Source organism: Mustela nivalis (genome assembly GCF_964662115.1).
Source record: "Mustela nivalis genome assembly, chromosome: 9".
Taxonomy (NCBI): domain Eukaryota; kingdom Metazoa; phylum Chordata; class Mammalia; order Carnivora; family Mustelidae; genus Mustela; species Mustela nivalis.
Window position 1 is genome coordinate 107,791,956 of NC_139028.1, and position 20,441 is coordinate 107,812,396.

The 20,441-nt window shown below is 47.1% G+C and overlaps 2 protein-coding genes across 3 annotated transcripts in view; one reads left to right on the forward strand and one right to left on the reverse strand.

The window, feature by feature from the left end:
- Nucleotides 1-20,441, forward strand: part of OR6Q1 (olfactory receptor family 6 subfamily Q member 1) — a 56,541-nt gene that overhangs the window by 11,759 nt on the left and 24,341 nt on the right. The gene's annotated exons all lie outside the window — the stretch shown is intronic.
- Nucleotides 6,142-12,809, reverse strand: LOC309872857 (olfactory receptor 5G9-like). The gene is made up of 2 exons (XM_082747824.1): nt 12,715-12,809; nt 6,142-7,229 (listed from the first exon to the last, which is right to left on the reverse strand). The coding sequence occupies exon 2, from the start codon at nt 7,223-7,225 to the stop codon at nt 6,278-6,280; it is 948 nt and encodes a 315-aa protein (XP_082603950.1). The 5' UTR covers nt 7,226-7,229; nt 12,715-12,809; the 3' UTR covers nt 6,142-6,277.

Genomic DNA, 20,441 nt, shown 5'->3' on the forward strand with positions numbered 1-20,441 from the left:
AATGTGCTCATGTGTGTGGACTGGTGAGTAGACAGGTGCTGGGAAAGAGTGCACTTCACTGAAGTCTTTCAAGGGTGACCTTTGGGCGCTATCTCTTATCTGGGCATAGAGATGTGGGAGAGAGGTCAAGGTCAGGTACAAGGCTACGAGAGGAGGGGGTCTTCAAACTCCAGACAAACTTTGTGCATAAGCAGAAGCCTAGAGGGATCTGGATACACCTCTTTGCTTTGAGTCTGGCTCCTCACAAGCTAGGTTTGACTTCCACTGGCCTTAACGACAAGAAACCCAATATGTGTCTTGCCCTCAGGGTACCACCTGTTGGTCCAACTTCATGCCTGACCTTGATTTCACTCACGATGCTGCTTTACCCATTTTGACCCACGTTTTGAAATCTTATCCTTCTCTCCTGGTATTTGAACCTTGGCCCTTCCTTGATTTGGAGTCAGCACTCTGCTCACCACCATCTGATAACTTGCCCTGGCTCTGACCTGCCCCAGGACAGCAGGGTCAGGCTTATCCTGAGAGCCTGGCTGAGCACAGTGTGAACGGTGTGAATCTTCCCTCACCATAGAGGGTGAAGCTGGGAAGACGAAAGGCACAGATGGAAGGGCTCTGCTTTGGGCTTCAGGAAATGCCTCCCTCAGAAGGTGACTAGGATGCTAGTGATGGGGAGGAGGGTGAGCAGAAGGGAGTAAGAGAACGGCCCTGCCTTGGCAATGTCAGTGCAAGTAAGCGGGTGGCTGGGCGGAGGCGCAGAGGTCACAGAAGTCGTGATGAAGGTTGTCGGGCTACAGAGGAGCAAGAGGAGGCTGGCCTTTCGCAGGACCCCCTCACTAACACCAGCAGCCAATGAGCCTTTCAAGCCCAGAGTGGATGATGCTTGGGAAGTGGGGAAATCATATCAAATGAACATCCATTCAACAGCATACTTCGTGTTAGGGTTTTTGGTCATTTGAGTATTTAAGCTTCACACCACGTTCTTGTTTAAAGATGATGCCAGACTGTATGTTGTAAAACCCGATTTAGACATCAGTCCTGTCTGATTCTAGAACCCATTAACTTGTGTTTCATCTTATGTCCTCACGAATCTCCATTTCTCTGGCCCACTGTTGCTGGTTCACAGGGAAAGAAGGAAATTTGGGAGCATGACCGGGTGGCCTAGGAGGTCGCTTCGTTACTCTGTAGGTCTGGGCTGAGTCTGGGGCCGTGTGATGTTTCAGCAAGGGCCTGGCCTGCGGAAAAGGGGACCAGGCCGTGGTGTGGCAGAAGAGGGGCTGGGACGGGGCTGACAGCTTGCTTACTGCTCTCCTCGCCAGGAACTGTGGTTCTTGGCGGGTGAACCCTGCCAGCCTCCTTGTTCCATGATTTCTGGCTTCACTAAACTCTCTCTCTAATCAGGGAGATAAAATACTAAGATAACACAGGTCGGAGAAATGAATCAGTGTTAGGACGACTAATCACAACAGCTAAGATGCGTTGAACGCTAATTAAGGACCTGACAGGTGTGCTCAGCACCTTATAGACATTAAATCTTGAATCCTCACGAACCGCCCTATGAGGTAATTCATATTGACATATTCATTTTCAGACAAACAGACCAGGGTCACACAGCTTTGTGTGCCGGAGCCGGGATCCAGGCCAGGTCAGGTCAGGCTGTCTCCGAAGGCCATGCTCTGAACCTCCAGCATGGGCAGCCTCCCTCAGGGAGGTGACAGTAGACAAGGTTGTGCGGGCATGGAGACCAAGCCTGCCGGAGCCTCTAGAGAACCACAAGGTCTGGGGACTAAATTCAGAATAATTCAAGGACAATCCATTAGGGGTTATTTCAGGTTTTGTTTGTTTGTTTAACTATGTAAGAAAACTCCTTAAAATATAATATCTTTTTAAAAAATTTTTTATTTTTTGTAAACATATATTTTTATCTCCAGGGGTACAGGTCTGTGAATCGCCAGGTTTACACACTTCACAGCACTCACCATAGCACATACCCTCCCCAATGTCCATAACTCCACCCCCCTCTCCCAACCCCCTCCCCCCAGCAACCCTCAGTTTGTTTTGTGAGATTAAGAGTCACTTATGGTTTGTCTCCCTCCCAATCCCATCTTGTTTCATTTATTCTTCTCCTACCCCCTTAACCCCCCATGTTGCATCTCCAATTGACTTACTTTGATAAGCATGATACCCTTTATCTAGTTCCATCCACGTCATTGCAAATGGCAAGATTTTGTTTCTTTTGACGGCTGCATAGTATTCCATTATATATATATATACCACATCTTCTTTATCCATTCATCTGTTGATGGACATCTATGTTCTAAAATATAGTATCTTAAAACTACAACCCTTTGTTGTTGTGTTTCACAGTTCGGTGGGTTAGGAGTTTGGGTAGGGCTTGGGGCAAATTTTTCTTCTTCTCCGCGTGGCATGGACCAAGATCATGCACACAGCCGCCAGCACCTGGCCCCTGGGCTGTCCTGGAAGGCCAAGGCCTCTGTCACCATCTGGGGCTTAATAACCTTCCATATGGCTTTTCCAAATGGCTAGCGGGGCTCCCTCCCAGCCTGGTGGTCTTAGGGTGGGCCTCCAAGATGGAAAAAGTGGATGTCAACAGTCGTCTTCAAGGCTAGGCCTGAAGTCGGCATGTTGTCACTTCTGCTGTGTGTCATTGGTCATAACAAGTCACAAGTGGGATTGCCTGACAAAATACATGGGGCCCATTTAAATCTGATGAACAAATTCAGATAAGCAAAATACGTTTCAGTATAAACTACACAATATTAGGACATGTTTATACTAAAAATTATTTGTCGTTCATCTCAAATTCGATTTTAACTAGGCATCTGTATTTTCATCCCAACCTTGGTGGGAGGGGTGCATCTTCTGGGGGGTGTCTGCCCGTTTGCCCCTTCTTTTTTACTAGTCACCTCTGGCCAGCCCCAGCTGGAGGTGGACTGCCTTAGATTCTTTCTCCCAGGGAAAGCCTTATTCACTTGCATCTGACCCCTTCCATCCTGAGCCAAGTTATCCCTGTCAGTGATGCCTGGAGAGACTGTTCCCACTTGGTGATTGATGGTACTCGGTGCAGGAGAGCTTGAGTTTTTTATAGGTGGATCCCAGTGTTCGGGCTGCCTCCCTATGTGGTTCCAGTGTCCGTCCCCCAAGGGTCTCTGAGGTTAATTTAAATGAGTTTGAGAGCCTTGGGAACAAGAGGAACATGGAAGAAACTCGAAGAGACAACCCCTTTTCCATCTGTAAACATGTAGGCTTTGGCCATAACCTCTCTCTTCCCCATAGGATAGGTGGAAGTCCAGCAAGGCTAACCAACTTTGATCGGGAGATGGAGCCTGTCCCCTCAACATTCCGTGCTCAGTGGCAGTGGTCTGGGGTGGCCCCGTCTGGCCGGACCCCAAAACGGTCTTCCTTCTAGCACCTGGGGCTGGATCTGCCCCTCCACCTGAACTTTGGATTCCCTTCCACCCAGTAGAAAGTACCATACCTTCAGGTATTGAGTGGGCTCTGGGTGGTCTTAAGACATGGTGTAATTCAAATGCTCTTGAGAGAGGTAACACTTTGACTTAATGTCCAACCAACATTCCAGTGCCTCCCATTGGGTTCTGTGTCAGATGGTTTTAGTTAAGGGAAGAGGGGAGGAGACATTTGGACAGGGAGGTGTGCATGGGGCCAAAGGGGCTGGGGGCCTTGTCTCCTGGCAAACCTTCCCATATCCTCAGCTCCTCCTGCTCTCCCCTCTCTGCCCTGCCTTCCCTCCATTTCTCAGAAGCCACCCTGTAATCCACTTCTGGGAAGCTTATTTACTTTGAAGTCTGTGACTGGGCTTCCCAGGACTATGAGGTGAGCGTGCTCAGTAATTGTTGACATTAAGAACAGAGCACGAGTTTACCAGGACAATGAAGGAGGCATTGACACCCTAGTGTCTCTGTTCCTGGGTCCTCTGTGTCTCCTTGGCCCTAAGGAAATTATTATTCAAAGGAAAATTTTCTGTTATGCACATAGCTTATTTTCATGAAAAGATTGCAGTCCCTTAACTCCTGAGTCTGGGATGGAGTGTTGGGAGGGGGTTGGGGACCAGCTGGGGTCTGCTGTATTCTTAGTACGTGTGACTGTTAACTTATACGTCACCTTGACTGGGCTCAGGGATGCCCAGAGGGTTACTTCTGGCTATGTCTGAGTGGGGTTTGCAGATAAGATTAGCATTTGAATTGGTAGATTGAGTAAGGTTCACCCCCACTAATGTGCGTGGGCCTCATCCAATCCACTAGGGGGCTTCAGTAGAATAAAAAAGCAGAAGAAGGGCAAGTTGGCTCTTTTGGCTTGAGTTGGTTCATCCACCTTCTCCTATCCTTGGACACTGGTGGGCTTGGCTCTTGGGCTTTTGGAATCCTGCCAGGAATGATTCCATCAACCCCCAGTTTTTAGACCTTTCATTTTATACAGAATTACACACCTCCAGCTTTCCTGGTCCTCTGCCTGCAGACGGCAGATGGAGGGACTTCTCAACCTCCATAGTTGCATGAGCCAATTCCTATAATAAATCTCCTCTCCTATCTATCTATTGATCGATCTATCTATCATCTATCTGTCTATCATCTAATCTATCATATTCTATTGGTTCCATTTCTCTGGGGAGCCCTAGTACAGTATGTTAGGAAAAATGACCCCAAGCCATAAATTAAGCTGGGAGATGATTTCAGTACCATCACTGAGCATTGATCAACATTGCTTACCGTGCATTATTCAGTTTTCTAAGAACATGTTGTTTCACTTCGATATTTATTTATTTATTTATTTTTTAAAGATTTTATTCATCTATTTGACAGAGAGAAATCACAAGTAGATGGAGAGGCAGGCAGAGAGAGAGAGAGAGAGAGGGAAGCAGGCTCCCTGCTGAGCAGAGAGCACGACTCGGGACTCGATCCCAGGACCCTGAGATCACGACCTGAGCCGAAGGCAGCGGCTTAACCCACTGAGCCACCCAGGTGCCCCACTTCGATATTTATGATGAGCAGGTGAACATGGAGGTTTCATCTGGAAGAGATGCAGTGGTTTTTTGGTTCCCTGTAGGAAGAGAGCCCCGCTGTGTCGGCTGAGCCCAGTCTGCTCAAAGCTCCCCTTTTCCCTCCCACCAGCCTCTATGACAGTCAGCTTTTGTTTCTCTCTCTTCCCCATTAATACCATCCACATTTCCCTGGATGACGTGTCGGCCAAAGTAAATCAGTTGATTTAGGAATTTGGAGCTAGGGGCAACCCAGAAAAGCACAAACCATTCATACCCCATCCTCTGCTACCTCAGATTCTCCAGACAGGCAGAAATACAGTGATTTTAGCACACAAGCCAATTTTATTTGACTCTCAGAAGTTAACTCAGTTAACATCTGGATTTCACAATAAATTTCACCTCTTTCTTACACTCTTAAGATGGTAAGATTGATTTCTATTACAATGAGGAAGGGTTTTGTCTAAAGACATAAAGGTAATTAGATCTTGATTGAAGAAACCTCTATGGCCTTTCAGCTTTTTATTTTGTTTAAGTTGGTGATTTATCGAGAAATAATAGCTCATTATTGCTGTAGCACATATTCTGGTCCCTGGCTGGTTATAATGGAGATTTCTGTAGCTGGGGCTCCATTTGGCCCCATAAAGTCAATGATCACTCTCTCCTTCCTATACTCAAACACCACAGGGACCATTTCTCGAACATCACACAGAAGGGCAGTATCTTCTATATAATCTTTTAGGTTGCTATGGCATTCAATGCCCCTTTTCACATTTGAGAACAGATAGGAGAAAGACAGAATCTGTCCCACTCTGGGACCACTGCAAAAGGTCTTAGGGCTCTGTAAGACAGAAGTGTGGATATAGCATAGCAGGGGATGTAACATATCCATGCTGAATGTGGTCTACTGATGGATGTACAAGAGGGATGTTGCCAAACAGGTGAATATTCCTGCCTGGGGCTTGAACTTCAGGGAATGATGGGAAGGTGTAGGAACAAGTAGAGATATGTGGTTGAATGCTATAGAGGGTGGGGCAGAGTGGGTAGTGTTGGTGGCTTTGTCCTGTGGCTGAGCAGTACTGAATGCTCAATGGGGGCAGTGTTAGCCGTAGCAATGGGGAGTGCTCAGGGGTGATGTTCCCCAATGGGGCAGCCTACACGGATCATTTCAGTGGTGTTCAGCGGTGTTTGGCCACTGTTGGTTCCTGTCCCAGCTGGAATCTCTAGGCCTCCCTTCTATTTTACGAGCTCCCAGATAGCTTTCTAACAAATTCCTTTTCTGCTTAAGTTAAGAACCTTAATGTGTACGGCGGCCTTGACATCTTTATTCCTTAGGCTGTAGACCAGGGGGTTCAGCATGGGGATCACAATGGTGTAGAACACGGAGAGGGTCTTGTTATAGGCTGAAGCACTTTCTGGGTTGGGTTGGACATATACAAAGAACACAGACCCATAGAAGAGGGAGAGGGCAGTGAGGTGGGAGGCACAAGTGGAGAAAGCTTTGCGCTGGGCCTCCAGGGACCTCATCCTACAGATTGTGGCCAGGATGTAGGCATACGAGACCAAGATGGCGGACACTGTGGGAACAGTAACCAAGGCAGAAAAGAAGAGCAGGATGATGTTGGCTACAGTGGTGTCTGAGCAGGCCAGTTGGAGCACTGGGGGGATGTCACAGAAGAAGTGATCAATGATGTTGGGACCACAGTAGGGCAAGATGAAGACATTCCCTGTCTGCAGAGCTGAAATGAACACCCCCACAGCATAGGTGCCCACCACCAGCTGGGTGCACAAGCGTTTGGACATGATGGTGTGGTAGAGGAGAGGGTGGCAGATGGCCACAAATCGGTCATAGGCCATGATGGCCAAGAGCAGGCACTCCCCTGTGCCATGGAGGATCATGAAGGCCATCTGGACCACACAGCCCGCGAACGAGATGGACTGGTCCACAGTGAGGAAGCTGGTCAGCAGCCTGGGGGTGAACACGGAGGAATTGCAAATGTCCAGGAAGGAGAGCACGCTCAGGAGGAAGTACATGGGGGTGTGGAGGGCAGAGCTGGTACGGATCAGGTCTATCATGCCCAGGTTGCCCACCAGAGTCACAGTGTAGATCAGCAGGAAGATGCCAAAGAGGAGATGTTTTTGGTCAGCCTGGTCTGTGAGGCCCAGCAAGATGAATCTTGTCACCGTGGTGTGATTCTGCCCTGATGTCATTCCACTGGGGTGTTATACACAGGACAATGGCCAAGGGGCGGAGAAACAGGAATGTTAACATTCTCATCAAACAGATAGGCTTTAACATCTATCACCGAAGAGCCTGTGTATCTCCAAAGGGGAGACTGGTCCCCAAACCCCACTTCAATCCCATCATGTCATACTCATGCTGAGGTTCTGAGGGTTCTCTGTCCCCCTTGTCCCCCTTAGGACGACGTCTACATTCCTCTGCTTCCATACGTGTTCCTCCATGCTATATTGCCCTCAGTTTGCAGTTCTGAGTGATTTATTTCTACAAACACACTGTGTGATTACAAATATCTGTGCCTTTTCAAAATCTAAATTTTCTTGTTGGAACGTCCTTTGATCTCTCCAAACCCAGCTTAGAGGTCCGTCCGCTCCCTCTCTCTCCTGATTTTCACAGGTACTCTTTCAGTTAAATTCATGGCACTATATTTCAACATTAAATAAAATGCCCCTCCATCTTTCCTGGTTGGAATTTCTTACTCCTGGCAGGAGGAGAGTTATTTCCTATCTCAGGAATTTGTGTGCTGGTATCTATCACAATGCCAGTGTCAATGAAAAAATATAAATTAGTGATTAATTAGGTAAGAAAGTCTTCCTCATTTGCGTCATGGCAACAGGATCCTTTCAGTCGTCTTTACCCAAACCTTTTAGTCATTTTTGGCCACTTCTTTTCTCACCCTTCAAGGAACCCCTCAACAAATCCTATTGGCTCTACCTTCAAGATGTCTACCAATTTCTCACCCTTTCTTTACAAGACATCCTCATTCCTTGCTTGATAAATTGCAATTACTCTTACCTGGTGTCCTGCTTCCCTATTAGGAGGAGCAGCCAGGGGGAGCCCGTCCCAGCACAGAAGACAAAGGCAGGGTGCTCACAATGATTGCGAGTGTGGCCACTGCTCCCTCACTTCCTTTCTCCTCTCTGTCCTCTTGTGCTTATCCTGCTTCAGCTACTCATGCCTCCCCCCCTGTCTTGGAACACCAGGAGTGATTCAGGACCTCTGCACTACTGTCCCCACCCCTCACCCCTCTTGCTCCAGGTAGCCACAGGGCTCCTTCCCTCATTTCCTTTGAGTTCAGGCTCCAGTGTCACCTGTGTGTCATGCCCTCTCTAAACATCTTATTTACAAAGAAACCCTGTCCTACCCCGGCACTCACTATCCTTTTTCTCTGTTTCTTTTTGGGCTTCATAGAATTTTTTCCCTTGTAATATGCAACATTCACATGACTTATTGCTTTTGCCTGTGAGCTCTGTCTTGTTAGGATGCTAGAATCGCAAAGCTGGGCATTTTTGTCAATTTCGTTCATTGCTGCATCTTCAGTGACTGGCACACAGGAGGCTCTCAGTAAACACTGTGGCCTGGGGAAAGGGAAGCTGTAAAGAAGATACAGAGTCTCTTCGAGACAGATCAGGCTGCAAAGACGATCATTACTACCCAGATGGGTGGGTTCAGGATGTGCTTTGCCCAAATCAGGTGGTAAAAATTGGAGAACGATTATGATAAAGTGTGGGTAAGAGCGGAATTGGAAGATGATGCCTCATGAAGCCCGGTGTCTCTGAAAGCTGGGGCCTGGGGGACCTTGTTGTCCAGTTGTACTAACACTCCACTCTTCCAGCCCCGGAGTGTTGACCTAAATCCCTGAATTCAGAGCCCTCATCTTGAATCTCTGACAACCATACATTTTTAACTCTGGTTGCTGTGGAGGCTTTAAGGGGATTCTTTTCAGATGGGTGTATACCTTCCCTCCTATGTTGATAATTTTGGTAAGATCTCTTTATAAGATGATAAATTTTTGTAACAATTAAATTATTTAATATGAATTTGAATACATATTTGAATATCTACATATTGAAGATACTATCTGAGGGGTTGAAACAGTTAAGAGTATCTGCTGAATTTGACTCAAAATAAGGAGGTTGATTGGCTAAATTGGATTGGCTGAGTTTATGTTTGATTTGACTCTGCTGAAATGCAGAAGAATATATATAGGTTTTTATTTAGTAATTTTCTGGAGTTGTTTAAATGCTCATTGGAAGGGCTTGGGAAATCAGGTACATTAAATCTGTGATTGTAGTTTAAAAGGTTGAAGAGCATTTAATTAATCGTGTTTATAAATGGTGTTGAAATGCTTAGGAGAATTTGCTTCTATGGATTTTGTGTCTGCGTGACTTTGAATTGTTTAAGAGAATTTGACTGTAAACAGTGCTTAAATTATTTGGGGACATTTAATCTGTTAGATTTTGAGGCTAAGGGAATATTAATATCAAGTGTGATTGTTTTAAATTCTAACAAACATTACTAGATCTAAAATTCAATTGATTAAATTTGAAAGTTGCATTTAATGCCCTGAGAAAAACTAAGTTCTGAATTTACAACTTAAAACATTATGATTAATTGATGAATGGCTTTAGATAATCCTTTCCATGCACAGATCTGGACATCAAAAAAAGTCATTGGGGTAACACAACCCATTATGGGAGCTCAAACCCTGGTGGATTTGAATGCATTGAGGCGAGAATCACAAAGGAGCCTCAGGACTGGGCACCTTTATTCTCGGAGGAGTCAGGTTGGGAGCACAGAGGAGTTGGGTTGGGAGCACCAGGGAACCCTCCCACGAGATGTCTCCCAGATCTGCATGTGGTCCCAGCTATTCTACACTTTGTAATAAGCCACTGGGCAAGCACTGGAGAAAGCTATGCACTGATCTGCTTGGTGCAGTGGACAACTCTTGTCTGGGCCTTTGGGATTCCCGGGAGGACTGAGATGGTCAAAATAGATGTGCCTTGGAGAAAATGAGAAGCTTATAATGATCCCGAGTGGCTGTGGAGAGAGGAAGGCATGTTAAGAGGCAGGAAACGTATTTGTTGGACCTCCTCTCTGGACTCCTCTCTAGGTCAGGCCCTCCTCCCTTCACCCCAGCCTCCTTTGAGAACTGAGTAACCTTTGCTTGAGGTCCCAGCAGGATGAACTGATATCTGAACTTGAATGACCATCTGGACAGTGTTTGGTAGAATCCTCTGTTCACTGGGGAGGAATCATAGCTGGGGGAAAGAGAATACAGAACACAAGCTGGAGAAATTACTTTACAAGAATCAAGAGCTAAAATAGGGTGACCAGAGCAAAATAGTAAAACCCAATCATTCAGCCAAAGTCAGCACGAGGACCTCACAGAAAGGCTTTTTAGGTGAACTCCGATGTGCAGAATGTCTTCTATCAGCAGTTCTTGTCCTCAGTGGCGGGTTTCTGGAATCCCACCATGGAAATTGGGACTCCCAGAGCCTCTAGACCCTGAATACAAGCCTTTGGGAGTTTTTACGTTGGGGGAACACTGACACATGGCTGACATAAGGCAATGCTACTCCGATGCCTGTTCCAAGAGCCAACTCTGCTGGGGATACAAGAGGGTTCTTAAAAGTGTTCCTTGAGTGAATCAATTTCATTGAATTTTTGGGTGGATGGAGGTATAGAAAGAACAAGGGAATTATCTTTCAGTTTTAGTTGTTTTTTCGAGTGGCAAATATATTCCAATGGTACAAAATTCAGAAGGGACTACATTGAAAATAAGTCCTCAACCTGCCTGTTCCCTTCCGATTCCCCAGCCACTCAGCAATCTGCCTCAGAAGCTACCAGTTTCTTGTGTATCTTTCCATGGTTAGTCACTGCTTATATAAGCAGTACATGAACCTATATTTTCTCCTCTCTTTTAAAAGATGCAAATGATAGCAAACTATACACATTGTTCTGTACCTTGTTTCTGTTTTTTATTTAACAACTTATTTTGGAGTTCTTTCCAGGACAGTAATTAAGGGCTGCCCATCTTTCCTCACCAAAGGCTGCATAGTGTTGCCTTCTGTAACATTTTAGCAGTTTCCCACTGAGGGACATTGAAATTGTTGCCACTTTTTTACAATGAGCAGCAAAACAGCACCTATCTTCAAGCCATTTAGGGTGAAGGCAATTTGCAATCCAGAGCCTGGAGACCCTTAATAAAAGATATTTACATGCACCTCTGACAAGGCTTTCATGCTGGGCTTTTCACTGTTTTGAGGGGCGGGGAGGGAGAAGAAACCTGACAGGTTCGCAGAGGGTCTCTGCTTAGCTGTCTCTTGCTTCTTTCTCTTTTTCCTCCCAACGGATGGGACAGAGGTTTACAAGCTATGCTTACTGATCTTTAGCACCTGGTCATCAGAGTGAGACTTGGCGCACCGCACCGGCAGCTTGGATATCTCTGGGTGCTCCTTAGTCATGCAGAATCTGGTTCCACTCCAGACCAGCTATGGAACTGGATTTGCATTTTAACTAGCCCCACAGCTGACTTTTATTCTTGTTCCAGTTTGAGACACACTGAGGGGCAGCCCGAGGGGATTGAGCTCCTGTGCTAGTTGTTTGATGCCTAGGTAGAGGGACAAAGAGAAGCCTCCTAGTCCCTAATTGTGAAACTCCCCCACAGGGACCTCTGGGTCAAGGCTGATCCTGAAAATGACTGCGTATTTGGTGTGAATGTCTGGAAGTGACTGGGAAGGGGGAGTGTTGTGAAGGCAGGGAACTTGCCATAGGAGGGAGCCCCTGAGAAGGAGACATTTTCCTTCCAACCCAGATGCAAGAATGTCTGACAGGCCCCAGGCCACAGGCTGGTCCCTCGCCCAGGAGGAAAACTCACTATCCTCTGTGTAGGATATTGGAGTTGCTTTTTAAAAAAAGATTTTTATGTAAGTGAATGGAAGGGACACATTGAACTTAATACCAAGCCTAGGGACAGCCTCACTGATGGCATCTCAGGAGACAACTTATGGATCCAGAGGCCCAGAGCCCAGGAGTAGGAGCAGACTGGGAATGCCTGACATTGAGAACCCAGCCCCATGGGGCAGTGGAACAGCGGGGGGGGGGGGGGGGACTGAGAGATTCTATACCCTTCTCCTTCCACCCACCCTCCACCATTGCAAAGTGTACCACTGAAGAGTTAAAACTTTCATTGCCTTTTTAGGGGGGTTTCTTCCAACCACTGCTGCCTGCTGGGTTTTGGGTAAGCACCACTGCCTGCTGCTGCTTGTTTTGGGTAAGCACCATTGCTTTGAAGTGAAGCAGCAAAGAGCATGGGACTTTGTATTAGCCTGATCTGGATTGAATCCCACTGTCAGCCATGACAAGCTTTGTGACCTTGGGCAAGTCACTGAACCTTACTCAGTTTTGTCTTCTTGCAAAATGGTAATGGCTGAAGCGGCGTTCAGGGCTGTCATGAAGGTTACGTGACATGATGCTTGAGAAGCCCTTGTTAGTGTGTTTGGTGGAGAGAAAAAAAAGGCAGTGCTTGTTATGATTTCTAAATGGGGACTTGAGGGGACAGGGAAAGAAGAGAAGTAATGGAGAAGAGGTGGGGACTGCCAGCAAGCACACTGACCTGTGGAGAAGCAGAGACCATCTCCCACTGAGCCCAGCTCCCGGAGCCCCCGGAGTGACGTACCCTCTCTGGGACGTTGGCTGCCTCGGGCCTGCTCCAGAGGCCGGTGCGCTCAGTCAGTCCTGGCAGACTTTTGGGTCTCTTCCCCCTAGGAAGGCATCCGGCTGAGCTCTTATCTGGCCTTCCTACCTGGACTTGTGAGAATTACCTCATTTTAGATGGTCCCACGGGCTGAGCAAGAAGCCAATGACTGGTGGCCCAGGATGCCTGTGGAGTGATGACTGGAGATGCAACTTCTGTTGATAGGTGGGGGCCGGGACCCCCTGGGGCTCTGGGTATGGGGCTGACCCTCCCCATTTACTAAGTCTCTCCCTTAAGGATTTTTCTTCAAGTTTAATGAGCAGGAGGCTCCAGAGGGAAGAATTGCACAGAAAACCACTCAAGACAATATCACCTTCCTAGGGGCGTGAGGCAATTAATTTCCCCCCTCATTAACAGCAGAGAGGTTGTTCGTGATCTTCCTCTTTCTCATAAGACCTGAGACCCAATAAGGCTCACTAATTTTTTATTTGATGACACAGAAAATCACCAGTAATAATAATGACAGCAACTAACATGCATATAGTTTAGCAATAGCTTGCATGTATGTGCTTTTATTTTATCTTCAAGTTGCTAAAGGCACTAAAGATGAAAGATAAAAGCAACCCCGGGGGTGCTCTCCACCTGCATTTCTCTTCCTGTGCTCATTGACCCTGACCCAGGTCCACATGTCACAACTTAGGAGGACCTCATTCACACTGCATTCTGGGTGACTGTCACCTCTGGAGTACTCCAACCACCTCCGCTGTGGGTGCCAACATAGACCCGTCCTTTTCCCCAGCTTTGGATGCCTCCCTCTGGAGCCAGCCTTTCCTTCTCACAGCTGCTGCTCTCCCGGAATCTGTCCCCCGCCACCTGAGCTATCCCACCTCCCTTTCTCTGTGATGGCTGTGGCTTCCGGTTTCTTTCTATTTGATGGCAGGGATGCGTCATGCCTGAGTGGCTCTGAGATGTGATAGGACTTGACGTTATCTTGATGATCAGGTTGAACATCCTTCTGACAGAGCTACCTGCAATGCATACTTGTTTATTTAAGAATACTTGTATCATAGGTACGCCTGGGTGGCCAGTCGGTTAAGCAGCTGCTTAACTCAGCTCTGGTCATGATTGAGCCCCGCATCGGGCTCCTTGCTCAGTGGGGATCCTGCTTCTCCCTCTGCCTGCTGCTCCCCTGCGAGTGCTCTCTCTCATAAAAAAAGAAGAAGAAGAAGAAGAAGAATACTTCTATCATAGAAGATGAAAAATTGACAACTCTATTTCAATTAAAAAGCGAAAACCAAAAAAGAAACCAACCCTGCCAACACCCTTGATTTTGGACTTCTGGTGTCCAGAACCATGAGAATAGACATTTTTGTTGTTTAAGCCAAAAAAAAAAAAAAAAAAAAAAAAAAAAGAAAAAAGAAAAAGAAGAGAAGACAAACTAAGTATAGAGCCGGGGAGCTTGTGAGAAGCGAAGTGGAGAATATGTATGATGCATATTTATGGGAAGGCATGAAAGGATGGGGAAGCAGCACAGAACTGTGAAGCATAGGAGACAGTTCCACGAGGCGCTCGTGGTTCATGAGATCTTAAGTCAGCACGCTGGGCTTCTGCCCGCTTTTGGCTCCACTTGTTCTCTGTCCAGGACCCGCTGAGGAAGGGCACGGGTGCCCTGCCTGTCACTGGCGAGGCTTGCTCGCTCCCCCCGCCTTTCTGATGGAACACCTATGGCTCTGGACACCTCCAATCTTCTTTGTTTATCTCCCACTCCACGTGCTCAGGACCATGTGTCAGTAGGAGGGCTGGTGTGGCAGCGAAGGAGAACACGAGACCCGCAGAGAGATGCAGGCACACGCATGCGCACACAGACACACGGGATCCAGGTAGTGAGTTCTCCATCCTGCCCCAGCATCTTTCCGCTTGTTTCCGTCTCTTATTACTAACAAACCAGTCTTTCTTTACTTTTATTTTTTTTTTTTAAGATTATTTGCTTATTTATTTGACAGAGAGAGAGAGTGAGCAGGTGCACAAGCAGGGGGAGCTGCAGGCAGAGGAAGAGGGAGAAGCAGACTCCCCGCTGAGCTGGAAGCCGGATGGGGGCCCCATTCGGGCACTGCCGGCCCAATCTGGGGGCCCATTCAGGTGGGGGCTGATGCAGGGGGGTGCTCTATGTGTGTGGGGGGCTTGATGCAGGGGGCCCTGCGGGGTCTTCATGTGGGGGTTCCATCCCAGGACCCTGGGATCATGAGCTTAGTCGAGGGCAGACGAAGGGAACTGAGGCACCCAGCGCCCCCTTAACAAGCCATTCTTTTTGAACACCTTAATTTGGTCCTCCAGTCTCTCTGCTCCACACTCCCCATGGCCACACACGGGGAGACTGGCCTTGCACCAAGATAATCTCCCAGGTGGCAAGTGCACTTTAACCCCATCTTATGAGCCATAGCAGGTTTTGTCCCCTCAATGGGCAGCTAGACACGTGAAGAGCAAGAAGGAAGCTTCAGGGAGGTGGGAGAGAGGTCAGAAGGGAATCCTGGGCTCTCGGCTCGGATCTGCTCCTGGGACCGTTTTGTCATGACTGCCCACATGTCTTCTTGTGGGATCTCGGCCAGGGTTCTTCTTCGGTTTCTCCATCCACCTCTAGTCCAGGGCTTCGAATCTCAGGCTCTTCTCCTTCTGCTGAATTCTTTGCTCGGAATCTGACAAACCTGCTTTGTTCTCTGCATTTCTGCATTGCATTCCATGAGGCAGGGTCCGAGGACTGGAAAAGCCCGAAGGATGGACTAGGGCAAGGCTGCTGCTCCAAGATGAAGCTGTAGGGGGCTGCCCCCTTTCTTCCTGTGCGTTTGGAGACCCTTTATTTCCCACCGCACTGGGAAGCCGGTCTGAGGCAAAACAGTTTTGTTAAGGCAAGCAGCTTGTTTGTGTGAAGGAAATCCAGCCTCAAGACACGTGAAGCCAGGATGGAGTGCTGGGGTTGAGAAATTTGTGGAAGGCTTGGGGGACAGGGTGGGTGCCCTCTGGAGGGAACCACAAGCTCCCTCCACAGGGTCCCGATGTGATGTGTCCTTTGGATCCTGGCTATCCTACCCTGTTCAAGGTTACAGTCTATTGCTTTGAGTATTGAACTTGTATCCAGTGACCTTGCTCAACTCACACTAGTTTATCTGCAGATTCCTTTGGGTTTTATATGTACATGATCACATCATCTGCAAATAACGGATGCTTTATTTCAATATTTATTACAAGGGCTTGGACCTCCAGCACAGTATTGAATAGAATCGTGTTAGTGGACAAACTTATCTCATTCTTGATCTCAGGAGGAGAGCATTCAAGATATTACCATCAAGCACAATGTTCCCTGTGGTATGCTTCTGGTTTTGGTAGCTATGATTCATCAGATTAAAGAAATGTTTTTAAATTTCTGGCTCACTAGAATTTAAGATTTGGAATTTAAATGTCTACTTTAAAAAGAGTCACTAAGAAGCATTAAATCGAGTCAAGAATATTATTCTGCATTTAGTGAGCTGATCATCAAGTCTTTCTTTCTGTTGTCTAAAAAGCTGATTGCTTACATTGATTAATATTCAAACATTAAATGAATTTTATTTCTGGAACAAATACAAGAATTAATCCAACTTTGAGATGTGTGACCCTTCTTAGAGATCACTGGATTTAATTTGCCAACATATTTGTCATGGCGTTTGCATCTATTATCCTAAGAGATGTTGACTTACATTTTCTTCCATGTTCTTTGGCATTATGGATTCAGACAATGCTAGCCTCATAAAAGACTTGGGAAATGATCCCTTTAGTTTCCTTAAATGTTTGGAAATTTCACTTGTGAAGCCCTCCTGGGCCAGGAGGTTTTCTTTATGGGAAGATCCAGTTTCTTTCTTTCTTCTTTTTTTTTTTTTTTTAAAGATTTTATTTATTTGTTTGAGAGAGAGAGACAGACAGTGAGAGAGAGCATGAGAAGGTCAGAGGGAGAAGCAGACTCACCATGGAGCTGGGAGCCCGATGCGGGACTCGATCCTGGGACTCCGGGATCATGACCTGAGCTGAAGGCAGTCGTTTAACCAACTGAGCCACCCAGGTGCCCCCCAGTTTCTTTTCTTTCTTTCTTTCTTTCTTTTTTTTTAAATATTTTATTTATTTAATTGACAGACAGAGATCACAAGTAGGCAAAGAGGCAGGCAGAGAGAGAGGAGGAAGCAGGTTTCCTGCCGAGCAGAGAGCCTGATGTGGGGCTCGATCCCAGGATCCTGGGATCATGACCTGAGCCGAAGGCAGGGGCTTTATTTAACCCATCGAGCCACCCAGATGCTCCAAGATCCAGTTTCTTGATGAAGTATAGAATCATGTATGTTCTTACTCTTTTTGTGTAAGTTCTGCTAACTTTGGTAAATATCAGAGATGCTGAAGTCAAGTTTACATGGGCTTCATTCCTCCATGCATGGGTGGAAGGACCCCTAGATGTGGGTGAGGACCCAGCTCAGTATTCTGATGGTGCTTGGCAGGAAGTTATGATGGGTGGGTTTTAAAAACTCCCCTGTTTGTCAGCGGTGGCATGAGCTCTATCATTCTGACCACATCCAGAAAACTAGATATTCTTTTGGATGCCATCAGGTTGGGTCTCTGTTAGGATGACTCTAGCAAGTCCAGCTCCAGTGGAGATGGAGGTAAAAAGCTGCATGGCATGGAACAGAGGAATTGTGTGACCAGCGTGGAGTCTGAATTTTCTGAATGTAGACAGGGCAAAAGAAATCAAGGATGTAGCAAGGATGAAGAAGTCAGCCCTTTGGGAATTTGTGGTTAATGAGAGGAGACTGGCTCACTAGTGAGTCTGGGCAGTTTCCAGGGAGGGGCAGAGTAAGTGGGACTGGGACTGGAGATTAAGGATGTGTGCGAAGAGCTATGGGCATGGTGGGCTGGAGAGTCTGAACTGGGTAAGGAGGGGAGTGAGGCCAGGAGGAGGTTGAGAGATCATGGGAGTGTGATAGGACCAACGGACTGGAGGTCTTTGGGGGTTCACAGAGCTGGGATACTGGAGTGTAGGCTGGAAAGATGGCACATGTTGGCTGGAGCATGTAAGCCTTGAACAGAGGTTATGGGGGGGGGCTGTTTCTGAAAGTGTCCGAGTCCACGGCACAGTCATAGCAAGGAGGCGCTGAGAGAGATGGGCTGTACGGAGGATGTGAGAAATTTTAGAAGGATCAGTTATGACATTGCTCTCCATCTTGGTGGTCATCATCTAGAAGGTTAAAAAAAAAATCGATGCCTGGTCCTTTATATAGGCTAAATGAAGCAGAATTCCTGTGGGTTAGATTTTAACATAGGCATATATATCTTAAAGCTCCCTAGGTGAGTCTCCAGTGCAGCAAGGACTGAGATTAAATTCAGGTGCGTAGCTTTTCCATTTTCTGACGGAAGGGAAAGTTAAGCACGTGGCTGGGGAAGTGGTAGTGAAACGGTTAAAGAAAAATACAGGTCCCTGGGATTACAGAGGAAGGCTGTTTTAGACAAACAGGTTGTTCAGTGGAGAGAATGGGGCACATTGTACAAAGTTTGGAGAAATCGTAAATGGGTATGTGGGTCCACGTCTCCGTATTCAAGTTTGGTCCTTTGTACAGAGGATTAATTTACCTTTGAATGGACTGTTGTCTTTCTTTGATATCTGTTCGCTGAGGAGAGTTAATTTGTTTCTAAAACAGCACAAGGCTTTTTTGGTTTCACCTAGGAGAGTGAATGGGTCTATTTTCTTTCAAGGTTGCGCATTTTTCTGCATTTCATCCTGGCAGAGATAAGAACTGGAGGGCCAGCTGAGTACAACAGGCTATTTTTGTAATTCTGATGTGACTGGGCACCCTGAGTGGCCTCTGTTCTTGACCCTACACCCACCTTGAAGCAGGAACAGTTGTTCTGTTTCCCAGTAAGCACAGCCGATCAACAAAGGATGAATGAATAATGACAATTTTACTGAAAGTCCTGGGGAAACTGAAAAGCTCTATTGAATCCTGGGGAGACAGTTTCGGTCTATGACAAAACCCATAAAAATTCCTATTAGTCATATATGATTTTCTTCCAAAGGGGAAAGATTCCACATTTCCTTCATCTCTTTTCTCTGTTCTTAAGCAGAATAACCAAATCCCTTTCCAAGTCTCTGCCCCGTCCTTCCGTTTTCCCTCAGCCTGGCACACGAGCCTCGACCCTGGGAGCACCCGTGCCCCCTGTGGTCTCTGTGGCACCCTCTGCCTGCCAGCACCGGGGGTCCCAGGGGCATGCAGGCCCTTCCTGGACTGCCTGGGGTTTGTTGGTCTCACCTGACAGCTTTATGGTTCAAAAGGAACGGGAGGCAGAGATGGATTCCAGTTTGGTCCCTCTGCCCCTGACTTCTTCCTCTGTGTGTGTCGCTGACTGCCCCCCCCCCCCAGCGTCCTTGGGGGAGTTCCCTATCGTGTCATATCTTTATTTTTCAGGTGAAGACTCTGGGCCTTGCCTTAGACCAAAAATCCATACTAAGCCCCCCCCCCCCCCCCCCCCCCCGCACCGCTGCGTGTCACCGCCGTTTCGCCCCCAGGCAGATGCTCTTCTCCAGATTCCTTCTGAACTCAACGGAAGGACAGAAAAGTCACGCGTCCACAGCTACGGAGTGTTACAGTCCAGACCTTGAAAACACCTTCGTGGGGTGTTCATCGATTGAGCTGCTCATTTTCTTTCCCATTAGAGTCTTGTAGCTGCTGCGTATTTATTATATCTCTTCACCCTAATGGGGAAATTTTGCGACTGAATTGCCATTCATTCATTCAAAAATGTTTCTTGAGCACGTCCCATGGGCCAGGCAGTGTTCTAGGCTCTGGGGCTCTAGGGACCAACCAGAGTGAGAAGATTCCAGCTCTCCCAGCTCTTACGTTAGGGGGAGGGGGACGAACATACACGAACACGAATGTATCAGATGGGATAAATACTTTGACGAGAACTGGCCCAGAATGATGGACGGACACTGAGGGGACAGGGATGGGCTTTATAAGGAGGTGACATTTAACTCACCTTTTATTGCTTCTCAGAGTCTGAATTTTCCGGTCAGTGTTCTAAGTCGCTGGCACCACTCCCATTTCAGAGGCAAGTGTGACTCTAGACCAGGGATTAGCAAACTTCTGGAGAGGGCTACAGAGTGGATGTTTTTGGTTTTGCAGCCCATGCAGTCCCCTCTGGTGTTAACAGCACAGAAGCTGCCGCAGCAACATGTCTGGGAGTGGAGGGGGCTGGGATCCCAGGGAACTTGATTTAGGAAAAGCAGGTGGCCAGCTGTCACTGGCCCACCCACGGTAGGCGGCTGACCTCTGATCTGGACTGAACTGTGCCTTTGTTCACTGCACCAGTTAGAGAGGCCTTGGCCTTACTTTTCTTCGTTAGAAAAAAAATACCCAGGAAGATAGACTAATTCAGAAAGTTTATTCAGTATACAAGAAAAATTAGGAAAAAAAAAAGCGTCTCACCTTTGCCTTTAAATACACCCTAAGAATAACCACTCCTTTAAGATTTTTTTATATGTGTGTATATACATAATTTTATATGTACAGACCCCAAGTAGAGGTTTTCTTTCGTTTTCTGCTTCTTTTCCCCCCTCCCCTCTGCTCCGCATCCCTCCCCTGCGTCCCTCTCCCTCTTGTCCCCCCTTTTTCTCCAGCACAGGGGCATTGGGCTGAAATACT

Bases quoted from the DNA above. Each gene is read 5' to 3' on its own strand.
- LOC309872857 (XM_082747824.1), bottom strand. From the start codon at position 7,225: ATGACATCAGGGCAGAATCACACCACGGTGACAAGATTCATCTTGCTG.